At 39.4% G+C, this 17,211-nt stretch overlaps 1 protein-coding gene across 2 annotated transcripts; it reads left to right on the top strand.

Annotated features, from left to right (window-relative positions):
• The first annotated feature begins 542 nt into the window (after window positions 1–542).
• wdr97 (WD repeat domain 97) lies at window positions 543–15,586 on the top strand. Of its 2 annotated transcripts, none has more exons than XM_055206887.2 (22): window positions 543–1,040; window positions 1,769–2,104; window positions 5,758–6,008; window positions 6,150–6,268; window positions 6,418–7,108; window positions 7,560–7,708; window positions 7,828–8,064; window positions 8,277–8,367; window positions 8,444–8,561; window positions 9,920–9,981; window positions 10,064–10,124; window positions 10,197–10,352; window positions 10,480–10,626; window positions 10,777–10,902; window positions 11,037–11,183; window positions 11,298–11,525; window positions 13,191–13,382; window positions 13,474–13,595; window positions 13,715–13,883; window positions 14,034–14,203; window positions 15,078–15,139; window positions 15,357–15,586. In XM_055206887.2, the coding sequence occupies exons 1-22, from the start codon at window positions 942–944 to the stop codon at window positions 15,539–15,541; spliced, it is 3,918 nt and encodes a 1,305-aa protein (XP_055062862.2). In that variant the 5' UTR covers window positions 543–941; the 3' UTR covers window positions 15,542–15,586. The 2 variants fall into 2 exon arrangements, with proteins under 2 accessions (XP_055062862.2, XP_055062856.2); XM_055206881.2 differs by having other exon boundaries at window positions 544–1,040; window positions 10,061–10,124.
• Window positions 15,587–17,211: the final 1,625 nt, after the last annotated feature.

Below are 17,211 nucleotides of genomic sequence, written 5' to 3'. Positions count from 1 at the left end.
CTATTCAACAAACACTAAACCTGTTTTGTATTTAATATTATAGTCTTGTATTATTATTATTTCTTATTATTTAAGAGTGACTAAACCCTAAACCAACTTTTTTTAGTTAATGATCTCTAAGAATGATGCTTTATTAGTGCTGATTTTTTGAAGTTTTTTGACATTTGGATATAAAGTGTTTTAATACGACAAACGCCTTCTTCAGGTTAAACGGTGGCTACAGCAGTTGAATTTTTCTATTGGATGTTGGGTCCAAAAAATAACTCGTGACGTAAGCAGGTTCACCACGCCCTTGGGATCTGCCCACTTTTCTTGCATTTTTCAAATATTGCCAGTGGGTGGAGTCAGGCTCTAACAAGGGGTTTAGTTACGCTTTATAATTTTGTTTTAAAACATTGCTAATATTTTATGCTAATAATATAAACTCCCAATTAGTTCCTTGAAATTTAGCGTGATGTACTTAACATTTAAAAAGACGTTTCGTTATGCTATAACTAAACTAAACCCCTGTTGACCCAAATAACTGTCTGACAATGTAAAAGGTTACTTCACATTTAAATCCCAAACGTAAGTGGCCTAAAAGATATATAAACATTTCTGATAAAGGAATTGACTGAGGCTATGCTTCAGTTATACAATGAAACTAAGTGAGGATAATGTTGTCTGTCGTTTTCTCCATGGTTACTGTTGCCCAATAGCTGTTTTCAGCTCACTGTGAATGACCTTCAGCTCTTTTCTTAAAATGACTTGTAATTTTCGTAACAAAACATAACGAAAACTGTAGGATGTTGATCTCTATTTAATATAATAAATTAATTTTAGAGTCTCATAAAAGTCAAACGAAGAAATGATCGGAATTTCTGACAAAAACACGTGAGGAAGGAATTCGTCATGACATCTGCACAGATGGACAAAAAGTTGCAAAACAGTAATCTGTAAAGATGGAGAATTTACGAGCCGAGTGTTTGCCAAATCCGTTTTCATCTCGACCAATCAATGGAGTCCAAAGCTGTGGAATATGGACAAACAGCGAGAAAAATGTAAGTAACTGCTTTAAATAAAATTGCTTATCACGTGAACTTGTACGCAAGCCTATGGTGCATATAAAATCAGGTTTTACAATAATACACGTATAATAAATACACTGCCGGTCAAAAGTTTAGCGTCACTTGACTGAAATATCCGTCGAGATCTGTGACTACAATGAAGATCTGAAAATATAACATAGTTTTGATTTGATTTGAATTTTCTTTGTCACAACAAAAGTTACATGTGTTACTATTAGTTTTGATGAGTTATTCTAAAATGTGGAAAAATTATTTAATAATTTTTTTTAAATAAATTATTAATAAATACAAAATATGTTTCTAAGCTTAGTGTACATAATTAATATAGCCCTGCCAATTATTGAGACCCTGCAGAGGAAAAGCAGGTCTGTGGAGAATGGATAGTGAATAATGTATGGAGTATGCATTATGCACTCTAATGTATGAACAGAGACACTAATATCACAAGACACTGTATTTGTAAATCTCCTTGTGTTTCCTTTTTCTCCACCCATTGTCCAGGTGTGTATGTGAGACTTCAACACTTGCAATGCATGTGTTCACTACTCAATAGGTTGGGTTAATGCAAAGGTTAAATTTTAAGTATGGGTTACCATACTAGACGATCATATCGCGTTTACTTTTTTCTTATGTGCCACTCCATCAATTATTTTACATTCTTTCTAACTGTCTGTTTTGTGTTGTATCCTGCCTCTCTTTAGATGAGTGATGAGGATGATAAACCCAGCATTCTCACCCATGGTCTTCTTCACGTTCTCCACCTCTCCTTAAAAGATGATGTGTGTCATATGACCTGTGCTGACGGTGCAGCAGGCTTTGCTAGTCTCCACAGCAGCAGCCATGTGCAGTTTTATTATCCTGATGGCCGCCTTAGGGGTCCATTTTGTAGCCCATCCCTCATATTCACTGGCCTTACCTTCACTCACATCCCAGGCAGACTTGTTGGCTGGGGACCTGGGCCCATTCTCACTCTACTAGATGCAGAACTAAAACCCATTGCTCATGCTGCGGAGCCCCTGGATGTGAGAGTTTGCAAGGTGTGTCTTTAAAACTGTTAATATAGTTAAACCTATGGAATCATTACGGCTTACTAAGTCATCATTACGTCATAAGTCGTCTGACTTAGTACAGTGGTCTTCACAATTTTTTTTCATAAGGGCCACACTGATAGGTCAGGGTCAATAGGAGAGCCGCCTTTACAGCAAAGTATCAAAAGTTACATCCAGTCATAAATAGCATGTCTGCTTAACAATCTGTCAATCTGTTGCAATGCAATAAATACAAGGGCAAATCATTCTTTATCATTTACCAGTCAAATTTGTTACTGAGACAATATGATTTTCTTTAATGACAAAAACAGGATATTAATGCTAAGCATTCTTATAATATGCTTATGCAGTGCCCCCCAAACCACCAGGGGACCACCTTTCTCGTAAGTTCATGCGGCGCTGCACAGAACGGTTGGCGAGTGACATTACTGTGCCGCGAGAGCAATTCGAAAGCATAACAAGCAGTCTGATCTCACGGTACTTTGATGTCATATGACGTTCGCTCTGTCCAAGCGCTGCATGCGATTGAGCACGCTTCTCGACGTGCATCTTGATCTAATAGGTATGGTTTTCTAACAAAGTTAAAAATGTGCATGCCTGCATGATCATATCATTGGATTTTTTACTGCCATGCGAGCCACAAATTAAAGCTTGCCGAGCAGCGCAATGTAGAACACTGACTTAGTAAGTCGTAAGTCATCATCATTACGACTTACCAAGTCAAAATTACGACTTCCGACTTACTAAGTCATAATTACGATTTAAGTCATCATTACTAAGTCATAATTACGACTTACGACTTACTAAGTCATATACTTTGATGTCATATGACGTTTGCTCTGTGCAAGTGCTGCATGCGATTGAGCACGCTTCTCGACGTGCATCTTGATCTAATAGGTATGGTTTTCTAACAAAGTTAACGTCCAGAGCAGAAAAGACAGAAAAAGCGCATGCCTGCATGATCATATCATTGGATTTTTTACTGCCATGCGAGCCACAAATTAAAGCTTGCCGAGCCGCGCAACAAAGAACACTGACTTAGCAAGTCATCATTTCTAAGTCAACATTTTTAAGTCAACATTTTTAGTCAACATTTCTAAGGCAACATTTCTAAGTCAACATTTCTAAGTCAACATTTCTAAGTCATCATTTCTAAGTCATCATTTCTAAGTCATCATTTCTAAGTCATCATTTCTAAGACTTCATCATTACGACTTCATCATTACGACTTCATCATTACGACTTCATCATTACAACTTCCAATTTACCAAGTCATCATTACGACTTCCGACTTACCAAGTCATCATTACGACTTCCGACTTACCAAGTCATCATTACGACTTACGACTTACCAAGTCATCATTACGACTTACCAAGTCATCATTACGACTTACGACTTACCAAGTCATCATTACGACTTACCCAGTCATAATTGCGACTGACGACTTACCAATTCATAATTGCGACTGACGACTTACCAATTCATAATTGCGACTGACGACTTACCTTGTTATCATTACGATTTACCTCGTCATCATTACGACTGTCAGGAATGGTGAAGGCAGAACCCAAGTGCACACAAAATGGATGAACTCAAGGACTTTATTTGAGAAATACACAGAAAAGCAAAAACCCACGAGGGGGCAAAATATCATGAATAGGTAATTGACAAAAAACTGACTTGACTAAAACAAAAGAATAAACTTGACAGACTTCACAACAGGATCACTTGACAAACTATAAACTAGATACATGTAAGTTTACAAAACAAACTGGCACAAGACAGCAAACACAAGGGCATTAAATAAGGGAGCAAATCGAGAGGGGAACAGGTGATAAGAGTCAAATAATGATGAGGTGATTAACGAGGAGAAAGAGGGGGGCAGGGTCAGGAAACAAGACACGCAAGCACACAGCCCAAACAAAAGGCCATGTGCTAGCACACAAAACATGAGCCTATCATGATCCTACCTTAAAACTAGAGTACAGTAGAACAAGGACAAGAAGGCAGAATCATGACAGAACCCCCTCTTAAAGAGCGGCTTCCAGACACTCCTCAGGGGAACACTGAACACGGGACATGACAGACTGAAACACAGAAACAAACCAACAGAACATGACAAATAATAACAACGGTAAAGGAATAAAAAAATGACAGGATTGGGGTGACATAAAAAAACAACAAGCAAGGGAGGGGGAGGGGGACAGAGTTCAAAAGTTTGGTCCAGGCAGGGTGGGACTTGGTGGGAAAGGAGTCTTAGGTCCGGGGGGATTAGACGAGGGCTGTGGACGAGGAGTACCGGCAGGTTTAGTGGGGGTCTTGGAGGCAGGTTTGGGTGGAGAGACATGAGGGACAGTTCAAGGAAGGACAAACTGAGGCAGGACATTGGCAGGGGGGAACAAACGAGAACAAGGTAGGGTTACATGCCGGCAGCCAAATCAGGGCTGACCGGGTAGGGAAGAGAGTTTAGGGATGACATTGAGACAGTGGCAGGGGACGTGGCAGGGGACCAGACAGACAAACAGGGTGATGGTACATGGGACAAAGGAGCTGGCTGGGGGTCCGGCGGGCGCTTTGAGACCTGGTGGAGCCTGAGTTGGAGGACTGACAATCCCCTTCCTCCTCTTCTTCCTCCGGGGTCGAGGCACAGAGCCTGTGGCAGGTTAGGTCAGTATTGCAGTGGGCTCCGTGGAGGACCCCTTGGAGGTGGATTCCCACAAGACCCTTCTTACGCATTTCCCCAGCGTAGATCGGATGGCAAGGGAGGACTCTCGGGGACAGAGGGGTCTGGAGCCGCGTCCTCCAGTGATGCCACAATGCGACCCTCAGAGATAGAAGGAAGCAGGACAGGATGAGTGGTGCCAGTAGAACCCCTTGGCTCCCCACGATTCATGAGGTACTCCACTGTATCAGGGAAGTCCAGGGGTCTCAATGTCCTCTGCTCTGCTGCAGTGAGTGGCTTGTCGGGGCAGCTGTTGAAAATAACTTTTAACTCGGCCCCATTGAAGCCGGAGTAGGTGGCAGCCCTCAAAAAATCCATTGCGAAATCCTTCACATTGGCCTCCTTCTGCTGGCCAACAGGACATGTGCTTGGCGGCTTCGGTTGGCATTCCAGGATGGGTCCATCTATGTCTGCTGGGTTCTTACTGGCCAGTTCGTTCTGTCAGGAATGGTGAAGGCAGAACCCAAGTGCAGACGAAATGGATGAACTCAAGGACTTTATTTGAGAAATACACAGAAAAGCTAAATCCATGAGGGAGAAAAATAACAAGAATACGTACACTCCCTTAAAAATAGAATAGAACAAGGACAAGAAGGCAGAATCATGACAATGACTTAGTGTCTCATAATTATCACTTAGTATCTCGTAATATATTTACGTTCCAATATTAACAGGTTAAACTTGAATTATTTGTATTAAATGTTGTATTTTGCAGTAGGGCAGACATTATCATATGTTCCTGTATAGTATTCCCGCTGCTCAAATGATGTTAGCAATGCCAAGATTATGGTTTTGTTTTCCACATAATGCGCATTGTCATAAAATGCACTCGAGTGCAAAACCGTCGGCCAAATCAAATTGAAATGTATATTTTACCTATACGTAATGTAAACATTTTCTCATTTGTTTGTGTCATAGGTTTTAGAGCAGTCTAATGAACTAATCTCAGGTGGGATAGGAAACATATGTGTTTGGTGCCTCACATGCATGGTGTCTCGCAAACGAGTGGTGGAGGGTTTGGGGACACACATTGTAGTTACACAACTAGCACTGGTTCCAAGTAGGGCTCAGTGGGGTCCTAAAATCCTGGCTGCATGTGGAGGAGCTGTGGTTGTGGTTGATCTTGCAGAGGAATGCGTTGTGGAGCACCAAAAGGGCCTGCATTTAAGGTTTAAACATTTGCATCTTTAAGCAACTTATTTACATTGAATTGCAATATATGCTAAGTGAATATGGTTCAGACTGTTGTTTTCTTAATGGAGAGAATATGTTAAATCTGCAGTTGTACTTAAGTGGTGTCTTTATTTCAGGGAAATCACAGGTTTGGTCTACTGCCCCTTTACAGATAATGTAGTCACTGCATCAGACACAACAATCAAAGTCTGGGGACCAGACTGGGAGCTTCAAATGACCTTTGTAGGACACACTGGTAAGAAAAACACTTCACTGTTTATAAAGTTCTTTATAAAGTCAATAAAGTTACTTATTAACATTGCTAATATTTTCAGCTGTATTGAAGACACTAAACTGATACAAAAAATAACATTTTACTCTAATCATGCGGCTGTGTTATTTCAGATCATATCACCTCTCTAGTTCTTTGTCCTGTCTCTGGCATGTTGCTGTCATCTTCTCTTGATGGTACTGTAAGATGCTGGAGAATAGAAGTTGGAGACCAGGTCCAGGCTGTATCTATTCCTGAAGGCTCTATGCCTCCCATTGCCATGGGTGGCCCAGACAGTGCCGGCACCTTTTTCTCACACTCCTCAAACAGTGTGGATCTCTGGAGGTTCAACTGCCTCTACCATCTGCACTGCAGACTGGATGAAACCCTGGGAGGATGTATCCATCAAATTTTCACCCCACCGTGCTCCTCTTCCTTTCCAGAATGTGTAGTTTGTATCCATGGAAACAGCAATGTCACTGTATTTGCGACACAGACAGGTGCAGTGCTGGCAAGAGTTCAGGCCAAGGAAAGAATAACTTGTGCCGATTATTGTGTGCCTAAGGAAATTTTATTGGTCTTAACTGAGGACGGGGTGGTGACTACTTTAAGTACATTGACCAATCCAGTAACTACCCTGGATGAGTGGCATGGGATAGAGCAATGGGACTGGTCGGGTGGGCAAGTGAAGGCAAATATAGGCAAGGTATGCTGCATGGTTTTATACAGTACAATTACAAATGCACAGGAAGAATGGAAATCTTGGCAAATGGAGAAAGCAGACAAGCCAAAGAAGATAAAACTTTTAAACAATGCAAAAAACAGGTTAGTGTATGGGATGTAGGTAGAGTGTCATTATAATTAAGTATTAAAGTTAAGGCCGATTAATAGTCGTGCGTAAGTTCTACGCCATAGCTACGGCGTAGCCTGACGTGCACCTCGCAAAAATTTTAACAGCTTCCATCATTGCTGGTCTTCTCAAATCATACACAACAAGTTGCTGTTTCTTCTTCGTTTATGGGTTAACTTGCCAAGCTTCTTCTTCTCTGACGGTTGCGCTGCTACTGTGGTTACACGCGTGGATACTGCCTCCCAGTGGTTTGCACATGTGTTTGCACGTCGATGCGGAGGACGATGCAAAAGTGTAAATGAAAACCGACGCGGAACCTACGCCGTCGCAGCTACGCCGTAGGACCTACGCACGACTATAACGAGCCCTTAAAGCCATCATGCTTGTTGCCACATTACATACGGTTTGCATGTGTGTTTGTGTTAGATTTCTAGTCATGCTGGGGCATTGTGGTGGTTGTGTGTCTGTGCTCAATATGCATTCGGGCAAAGTCTTGTACAGAATCTCCGCTCATAACAACCAAGATATCACCAGCATACAGGCTTATCCTTACAGTGGTTACCTACTCACTACAGGTAGCTTTGTTCATATACATACTGTAAACTCTACTTAACATAATCTACTTTACATCATTAGACTAAATGTTACCATGCAAACAGACTTCCCAACAATGATAATGCTCTTTATGTTGTAGGTGAAGATAAATTTCTGCTTGTTTGGAGTGTGTCCCCATCTGCACAGCAGTGTTTGAGCCTCCATTTTAGTGTGTGCTGTGATCTGCCTCCTCTTCGGTCAGCACTGATGGGAACACAACTCATCCTTGTCTTACAAGATCCAGAGAATGACATCTATAGGCTGGTGCAATACAGCTTAGACAGCCAGAGCCGATCTGACAGCCAACCTAATGAAGACCATCTTAATAAAATAACAGGTTAAAGACTGGTGACTTCAACTAAATTAGACAACACTTCTAAAGATGCCGAATGCCGTTGTACCAAAAACCTCATGCTATACCTTCTTCAGTTACATAAATACAAACAAACACTCTTAATAGGCCAGCTGTTCAAAGATCATATTTAAATTAATCCACTATACAACATATATTGACTCTCCTAGGATAACACATGATTTACGCACCAACAGGTCTTTGTGCATGTCATCAGTTGAATGTGTTTGCTTCAAGTAGTCAAGATGGTACTGTACGGATCTGGGATAAGCAAAATCGCCTTCTCAGGTCAGGACAAATGTTCCGTTTTGCTTTTTAATTTAATTGCAATAGTTATAAAACTTTTCTGGTGTGTTTGTTTTAGGATTCTTGAGCTGAATGCAGAGCCTGAGTGTTTGGCATACTGTCAAGAAACTGGAGACCTACTTTTAGGTATCACTGGAGATCTCTACAGAATCCCCTGCACGCAGCTACTGCCTCAGGTCTGCTGGCTATAAGTACAAGTTGTTTTAAATGAGCATTTGTTGTAAATAGGGCTGGGGAAAACGATAGATTTTTCGATTAATCAGGTTTTTTTACGTGGTTGATTCAGAATCGATTCTCAAAGAGCAGAATCGATTTTTTTTTTTCATATTTTTTTCTGCAAAAATTGAACGTAAGATTGACGTTAATCAAATTACTAGTCTTCTTAACTAGATGTCACCCTCTTTTTTTGCCTTGCGCGATGTTACCAAGGAGCCTGTCATTCTTTCATTCAGTGCTTAAAATGGCGGACTTAGGTTCATCGAAGTTGATGCCACCTTCACATAAAAAGTAAGAGGTATGGAAGCATTTTAGATTTCGCAAGCAAGACGACAACGTTAGTGTTGTGGCTTTTAATTTCTTTTTATTAATTACCCACTTGTAAACTTCTGTTCACTGTCATTTTTTATTAATATAGTATTCGTATTTAATCTATATTCATTGAGTTGAATCGAGAATAAAAACCAACCCGAGAATCGGAATCAAAAATTGAATCGAGAATCGAAATCGAATCGATTTGATAGCTTGTGAATCGAAATTGAATCGATCTGGAACATCTTAATCGATACCCAGCCCTAGTTGTAAATGATAATTCTGCTCATGCTAAGCAGCAATGTTATGCTGATCTATGCAGAACAGAAGATAGTTGTAAGACTATGAATAATAAGGTCTATTGTCAAAGTCCTTAAAGGAATGTTCCATTTTCTTAAAAGAAAAATCCAGATAATTTACGAGACGAGAAGTTTTGCTTTAAAAGTGTATATTTGTTATTTTTCTTGTCAAAAATGACAATCGTTTTGCTAGATAAGACCCTTATGCCTCGTTTGGGATTGTTTATAGTCCTTTGAAACTCAGTTGAAAAAAACTGTTACGTGTTGAGTTAAGTGTTAATTGTTGGTGTCTATTAAAGTCCATTAAAATGAGAAAAATCCTGCAATGTTTTCCTCAAAAAACATAATTTCTTCTCGACTGAACAAAGAAAGACATCAACATTTTGGATGACATGGTGGTGAGTAAATTATCTGAATTTTTCTTTTAAGAAAATGGAATATTCCTTTAACTTACCGAAGTCCCATCACTCTGCCGCCATATTTGTTGTGTCTCCAGGTCTTGTTAAGAACAAGACTAACAAGACCTGTCTATTCTGCGAATACGCAGATTGGCTTTACTAGGAGGCGGGACTAAAGCAGCCATTCTGACCGTTGCACTCTCCCACCATTCATATGAATACCAGTGACGCATCTTGCTTATATTAAATATCGATACTATTCAACATTTCATTCATTTTAAATGTATTAATTTTATTATCTGGTTTAAGAAAGGTGATTCAGACTTTGAACCACCCAAGTCCTGGTTCCCAACCATGAGCTACAAATGCAGGTAATGTTTACACAAAAAAAAACACAAGCATAGATACATACCCAAAATTTTTAATCTTTGCTTTTACATTTTATTCTAGCAGAGAGAGTTGTCATGTTGCTAAAGAGGAGAGTCCTGAAATGCTCAGTCCCAAAATGGACACAGTAAGTGTGGAACATGATTATATGTGTGTTTGTGTGTGTATGCCAGTGCTCATCCATATGTTTGTCTTAAAGGAATTTGAAGCACTTATGGCAAAACATAAAGATCTGGAATCCTTGCTGAAAGGAGAGGTTGAGTGCAAGAGGAGAAAAACAGCCAGTTTGCAAACCAAACAAGAGGCGTTTAAGAACTACATGCATCTACTGTACATGAAACCCCCTGATATAAAAGTATGATTAACCCTGCTTACTTTTACTGTCCTTTTCACACACTTGCTGCTAATCACACTATATATATTTTTTAAAGATTATAAAACATGTGCCTGTAAATAGCTATTAATAACTCGATTTCACATAGATTCCAAAAGAAGATATGTTTGATGTGAATGCTGAACTATTTCCACCTAAACTTGCTGAGCCCTGTCCCCTGACCACTCAATCATTTACAGAGGGCTTCTTCCCCAACCACAGCTTGGCTAAGAGACTAAATTCCCCTTATAAACAGGTTTGACAATTAATTAATTTTTGCAATGTTAAGTTCAATTTTTTTAGTTTTATTATTGTTTTTGGTGTAAAACAATACAAAGTTTTGAAATCGCCACCATTTCTAGGTTGCTGTATATGTATTATCATTGGCACAATCTTGCCCACACAGGCCTCGCTAGGTTTCATTCCCAACTCTGTGGTGATAGCACAACTATGGCCTGATATTAAGGTGGAGAAAGTCACTCCACGTACAAACCGCTGGAGAACTTACCATGACTCAGGACATGAGAGAGAAGTAAAAAAGCTATTGCTATTGTAAAAAACGTTTACCTAAAAGATAATATCCTTATTTTGAATGTAGAATACCTTCTACAAAAATAAATCAATACACAGTTGTATCATGGTTAGTAACATGCTTGCTACATACAGAACAAACCAGATGAAGTGTATAACGAAGAGGAGAAGGAGGAGGAAACGCCCAACATGCATCTTACACCCTCCATAGAAACTCCACCTAAAATGGAGAGTCTTCATTCACCCCCACCAGTGGTAGAGAAAGTCGTATACCCCTTCAGGGTGAGTTTTTGTGTTCACTCTATAAATTACACTTTAGAAATTAAGGCTTATGTAGAAAAATAAATTATATAAACATCTGTCCTTTAATTCTCTTTAATGCTCATCTTTTCACAGCCACCGAAGCCCCTACCCCCAATAAAGCACCCTACACCTCCTCCTGCCCCACCTTCACCCACACCTATCCCACCTTCACCCACACCTGTACCCCCCTCACCTGACCCACCATCACCACCTAAACGGACCACACCTTTACCCCCTCTACCTCCCTCCTTACATCTGCCAGAGTTCCTCATGCAGTTTGTGAATGAGCAGTGGTTTCAGAGGATGTTTCCTGATCTGACTGTAAGATCAATCCACTCCAATCTATGCATGCATTACATACACACTGAAACAGATGCATCACTCAACTTTCAATAAGCCCCTTCATTTTTTAATGCTTGAAACACTGGAGAAACAGACCATTCAGACGTCTAAATTAGTTCAATTTGCAAATGAAGCTTCACAGTTTATCAGCTTTAAAATGAATAAACTGAAAAGGCATCTTCTCACCATCATATTGCTTGAAGTCACATCACTTTTTATGTGAAATACTGAATGGAGTTATAATTAAAAATATTTTAGACACAACCAAAGTTCATTGTGATAACCGCTCACTCTCAGGTTCAACTACAATTTTGCTGAATTGTAGTGTAATTTTAACTTTTAATGGTGCCTTTAAAAAAAGGTGCATGATGCTCTATATAATTAAAAGAAAAAAATACACACATCCACTAGTGTAAAAGTATTGTCAGTATTATAATTTGTACATGTATTTTTATAAATGTATATATACAGCGTGGAAAATAAGAATTTGGCACATCGGCATTTTTGTCGGTGGGGGGGTTTCTGGGTGGGAAATTGACACGGGATTTCCCCCAGATGTTGCCATCGGACCGAGTATTGAATTTATACAAAGAAATCTGAATATTTAAGTATACAAGTTGAGTCATAATAAATAAAGTGAAATGACACATGGAATACATATTGAACACATGAAGAGACGAGGTGCAAAATGGCATGGAAAGCCAGGAGACCACCTGGAATCTGTCAGTATTGAGAGAGAAACCCTGCCCCCTATCAGTACTAATTGATATCAGCTGCTTTAGTCCTAATCTATAAAGGCTTCTCATTACCCAGGAGGCACACAGGAAAGACTTCATGATGGGTAAAAGCAAAGCACTCTCTCAAGATCTTCGTAATCTTATCATTGAAAAGCATTTTGATGGGAATGGTTATAGGCGCATTTCCAGAATGCTGAATGTTCTTGTGAGCACTGTGGTGGCCATTATCTGGAAATGGAAAGAACATCACCTTACCATAAACCGGCCACAATAAGGTGCTTCATGTAAGATCCCTGTCCAAGGAGTCTAAAGAATAATCAGGAGAGTTCTCCAAGAGCCAAGAACCAGCCAGGCAGAACTTCAGGAAGACCTTGCATCAACAGGTGCTGTTGTTTGAAAGAAAAATATAAGCGAAAGAGCATTTTGAGAAGCTTGTGGATTATTGGGAGACTATAGTATGATGGAAGCAAAATCGAACTTTTTGGCAGTCATTCTACACACCATGTTTGTAGAAGAAATTTCACTGCCCACACCCCAATATTAACACCATACCAACAGTTAAGTTTAGGGGTGGAAGCAAGGGCCAGAATCACCCTTGAGCAATGCAGACGACTGGTCTCTCCATACAAGAGGCGTCTAGAAGCTGTAATCACCAAGAAAGGTTTTCTACAAAGTATAAAATAAAGTGTGTTCAGTACTTATTCCCTGTGTCATTTTACTTTATATATTATGACTCAACTTGTATACTTAAATGTTCTGATTTCTTTGTATGAATTTAGTATTTGGATTGATGGCTACATCTGGTGGAATTTTTTGTGTCAATAGCCCACTTAGAAATCCCCTTACTGATAAAAATGGTGATTTGTCAGATACTTATTTTCCCCGCTGTATAAATATCTATTTACAGTGTATCTCAAGTTCTCTAAACCCCAAGGACTTCTGCTTGCATTTGCTGGACTTCATGATCCAATGCAGCATGGCTCAGAAGCAAAGCATTCTGAATGCACTACGCCTGCTAATACAACAGGAGGTGTTAAGCAAAGAGTCCCTTAGCAAAGTATTGCTGGTTTGCCTGCAAAACTGCATTCACACGAACATGGTAAGTTCATCCAGGCTTGGGTTCTTGGAAAATCCTGTATCAATAAATGTCTTTTATGCAAGATGTGAATTTGCTTGCATTTTGCATGCAGTCAAGGGAGGAACAGCATTTTGTTGGTGAGCTGCTGAATTTGATGTTTTATGTGAGTCCGGACAGCTTTGACACGGTTGTGGAACTACTCGCTATATTAGCAGATAAAAGAGTTGATCTTCAGTAAGTATTAATCCACAGGTTTTACACAATACAAAAACGATGCTCACATTTTTTCTACTTTAGTATATACAAAATATGGCAATACTGTATGTAAGAATAATAATGCTCTTCTCTGGTAGGGGTTTAGTTTTGTGTGTGCTGCAGAGGTTGGGCGTGGATGATGCCGAACTGTGGATATGTCCTGAACTTGAACCTTGGAGCTCTCTTATAAAAGATGACCCTAAGCAGCACCAGAGCCTTCGAGACATGGCCACACACTGGCTGTCTATGTGGACAAGAAAGTACAAGGTTTGAAGCAGAGAAAGCCAAAAGTGCTCCTAAACGCATTTCCATGAGTTCATCACCTCTTTAAATCAATGTTTGATATGGGTCACATTGCATTTCAGTGGAAAATTAGCAGTCTGACTTGGTGTTTGATAAGAGTTATATATTTAACAGGTACACAGTGGGTCAGTGTTCCTTCACAGTAAAGGAAAAAATACTGTGATCACACCTGTAGAGGTGCTTCAATATTTCTGCTCTGTACAAAGAAGCAAACAGGCTCGGCCACCCCCACCTCCACCTGAGGGAAGGAAAGACACTGTCTTGGTGGATTCTGGCTTACCTAGGTATGTTATGTAAAATAAATTCATAAAGAACCCTGGTGAACATTAACCATGCTTTTACTCAGTGGCGGCCTGTGACTTTATTGAGGGCGCACGATGTGAAATTCGTCACAATATGTATGTAGCCCCTCATGTGTGTGGTTCGTATTTTCAAAATATGTGTCCAGCACGTCGAGTGAACCTATGTGCATCACGTGTCAAAATAAGTCCTTTCTGCAGACGCGTCTAAAGGGTTTATGATAAAAGAGACAATTGCATTTGCCAGATACTCGCAAAATCTCATGCGTAATTCAAGTTTACTGTTAAGGGAGTGTCTTGAGTGTATTTTGTGAATGTCTCTTTTATCTTAAACGGTTTTGATGCGTGTGCAGCAGGCACTTATTTTGACAAAACACGTCATGCACATGGTTCACATGACACAACAAACACACATTTTGAATTTTTCGCCCCTCAGAAGAGCAGTTACGAGCCACCATTGGTTTTACTACAAACAAAATCAAAATGCAGGTTACTTCAGACCATGATTACCACAAATTAACCTTGATTCTGCTACAGTAACCATTAGTTTAACCTTCCTTTTTGTAGTAAAACCATTTAATCAATATGCCAAAAAACATTGTTACTACATTTTACTAGTATTAACCATGGTTAATTTTTGTACTCTTTTAAATATTTTAGTACATCTAAAATACATTTAAGTTTGTTTAGAGTTAAAAAAATATCAAATATCTTTAAAAAGGATCTTGAATTTTAGCAACGATCAGAATTAAACTTGCTATCTGCATTGTTTAAATAGTTCGCTTAACCAAGGAATAAAAGGAAGAATGTCCGAACCACCACAGACATTTTTCTGAATAATCTCTGTGATTTTATTTAGGCTGAAGCATATACAGCGCCTGGGAGAGACATACAGTATGTCTAGGATAAGGGAGCCTCAAGGTTAGAGCTTATTTTAAACACGTTTTATACATGCAGTCTTAAATTATTGTTGTGACACTGCTATGTCTGCAAGTGTTACGTACATAATACAGAAAACGAAATCTATTCTGCACATATATAAAAATTAATCAATTCTTCTTTCAAAGAATAAGAAACATATTCTTTCATTTTTACTGTCATTTTACTTATACAAAGCTTCTTCATCATTCACCAACAGGACTTCTGCTGCCACCATTGCCATATCGACCAGAGTTGATGGGTTTCACACGGTTTCTCTCTCTTCCAATGGCATATGTCACACTTTCTCCATTTCCCCTTTCGTTGGACTTTCGCTACTCAAAGAAACCTTCACAACACAAATACTTTTTCCTGGAACGCTCTTACGTACAGTATTACAGATAAAAATGTATAACATGATAATAATGACATAAAGGAACTCTCAGCTGAGTATGCTTCTGCCCGTCATGTTGCTGGTAGATAAAACACATTCATGGTGCACAATAACATCAAGACTTCTCCACTGCTGTGCGATGTGTAATTGGTAATACAATGTGTTTGCGTGGCTTATGGTTCAAAAAACACATTATTTTCCACATACCGTACATTTTTATAGCTCCAGATATGCTGTCTTCCTGATTTTGTACAAAACTCATCGATTTGAAAAGCTCTGTGTCTACATACATCTGACAGGACTTACAGTAACTTACAGGCTGTGAGTCAAAGCGGGAGGAATTACGATAATGTCAGTCTTGTCTACATCAAAAAGCATCGGAAGTACTGTAAACTGTTGCCTACAATCCGTGTGTTTGTTGTTGTCCAAGAAAAAAAGATTTACGTTGAAAATGATAACTTGTGTACCTTTTGCATATCGTTACACACCATAGGAAATGTAAAATCTTGAATCGTGCCATATGAGCTCTTTAAAATAACATAAAAGGAGAGGCTCATCAAGAAACTGGATCCCCATTTCTCTTTTGTGCCTCTTGGTTACAAACATGGAGCTTAAATTGTCATGACACACAAAACCGTTTTATATATTTTGTTTTCAAATTAGAGTTATGTAATCTGTTGGAAAAGGCAGGGTATTAAATAACATGCTTGTATTTTTCTATTTTGCATAAGCTTTCTAAAAATGGCACACATAAGCAAGCATAATCCAACTGACAGCAAAACTAATATACATAGGTAGATGTCTACTCACACTATAAATAAAGATGTATGCAGATGTCTCTCTGGCAAAATAATTTTCTCATCTTTTTACTTTTCGTGTGGGACGACAAGATGACTTATTTCTTCTTTGATGCTAGTTTGTGGGGCTCTTACTTCTTGTGAGTCATTTACTGCTTTGAACCATAGTCCCCATAGTCCTAGTGAAACAATCTGCAAACCAGGTCTTGATGTGACAGGCAAAAGCCTGTTATTATTGCAGCATAGAAATTAGGCTGTAAGGTGCTTTGTTGTCCATGCTTCTGATCTGCTTCAGAGTCCACAGTTTTTTTCTATTTGCACTGTTCTGAAGTTAACTTATGCTGGCAGCTTAATAAACTTGGTGTGGGAGAGAATGCAGTAATTTAACCACAATGAACTTGCTCATTTGGCTACACACTGGCAGATGAGGTTTGTATGTTCAGGTATGAAAATACTGAACTGACCGCAATAGAGACAGATGCAGCCAAGCTAATTTCTGCCTTCAAAGTTGCATTGAGCTGATGGCTGGTTAAGCTATCTGGTATTGCTCAGGCCAACCAAAATGTTTGGCAATCCTTTCAAAAATATGCTACATCTCTACATCATTGGAGCTTGTCTGTTAAGTTAAGATTTGGTGGGCTTTTTGGTGGTTGGGTTAGCTGCCTGAGCTTTAATAGCCCCTTAATGATGCAGTCCAGACAACACACTTGTTAATTTAGATGTTCTTGCAGCACACTGACCTGCCAAAGTTTTTAGATCACGTCATCCATTGTCTCTGTTGTTCCTCTAGGGAAAGATGCTCTGCCAACAAAGTTACACACTACAGGTGAGGTCTTTTCATTAATAATTGATGCATTCTTCACCAGAATAATAGAGGTTGATGG

Source organism: Misgurnus anguillicaudatus, chromosome 21, assembly GCF_027580225.2.
Source record: "Misgurnus anguillicaudatus chromosome 21, ASM2758022v2, whole genome shotgun sequence".
Taxonomy (NCBI): Eukaryota; Metazoa; Chordata; class Actinopteri; order Cypriniformes; family Cobitidae; genus Misgurnus; species Misgurnus anguillicaudatus.
Note: the sequence above shows the minus strand (reverse complement) of the source record. Positions and strands in the feature narration are given on the sequence as shown.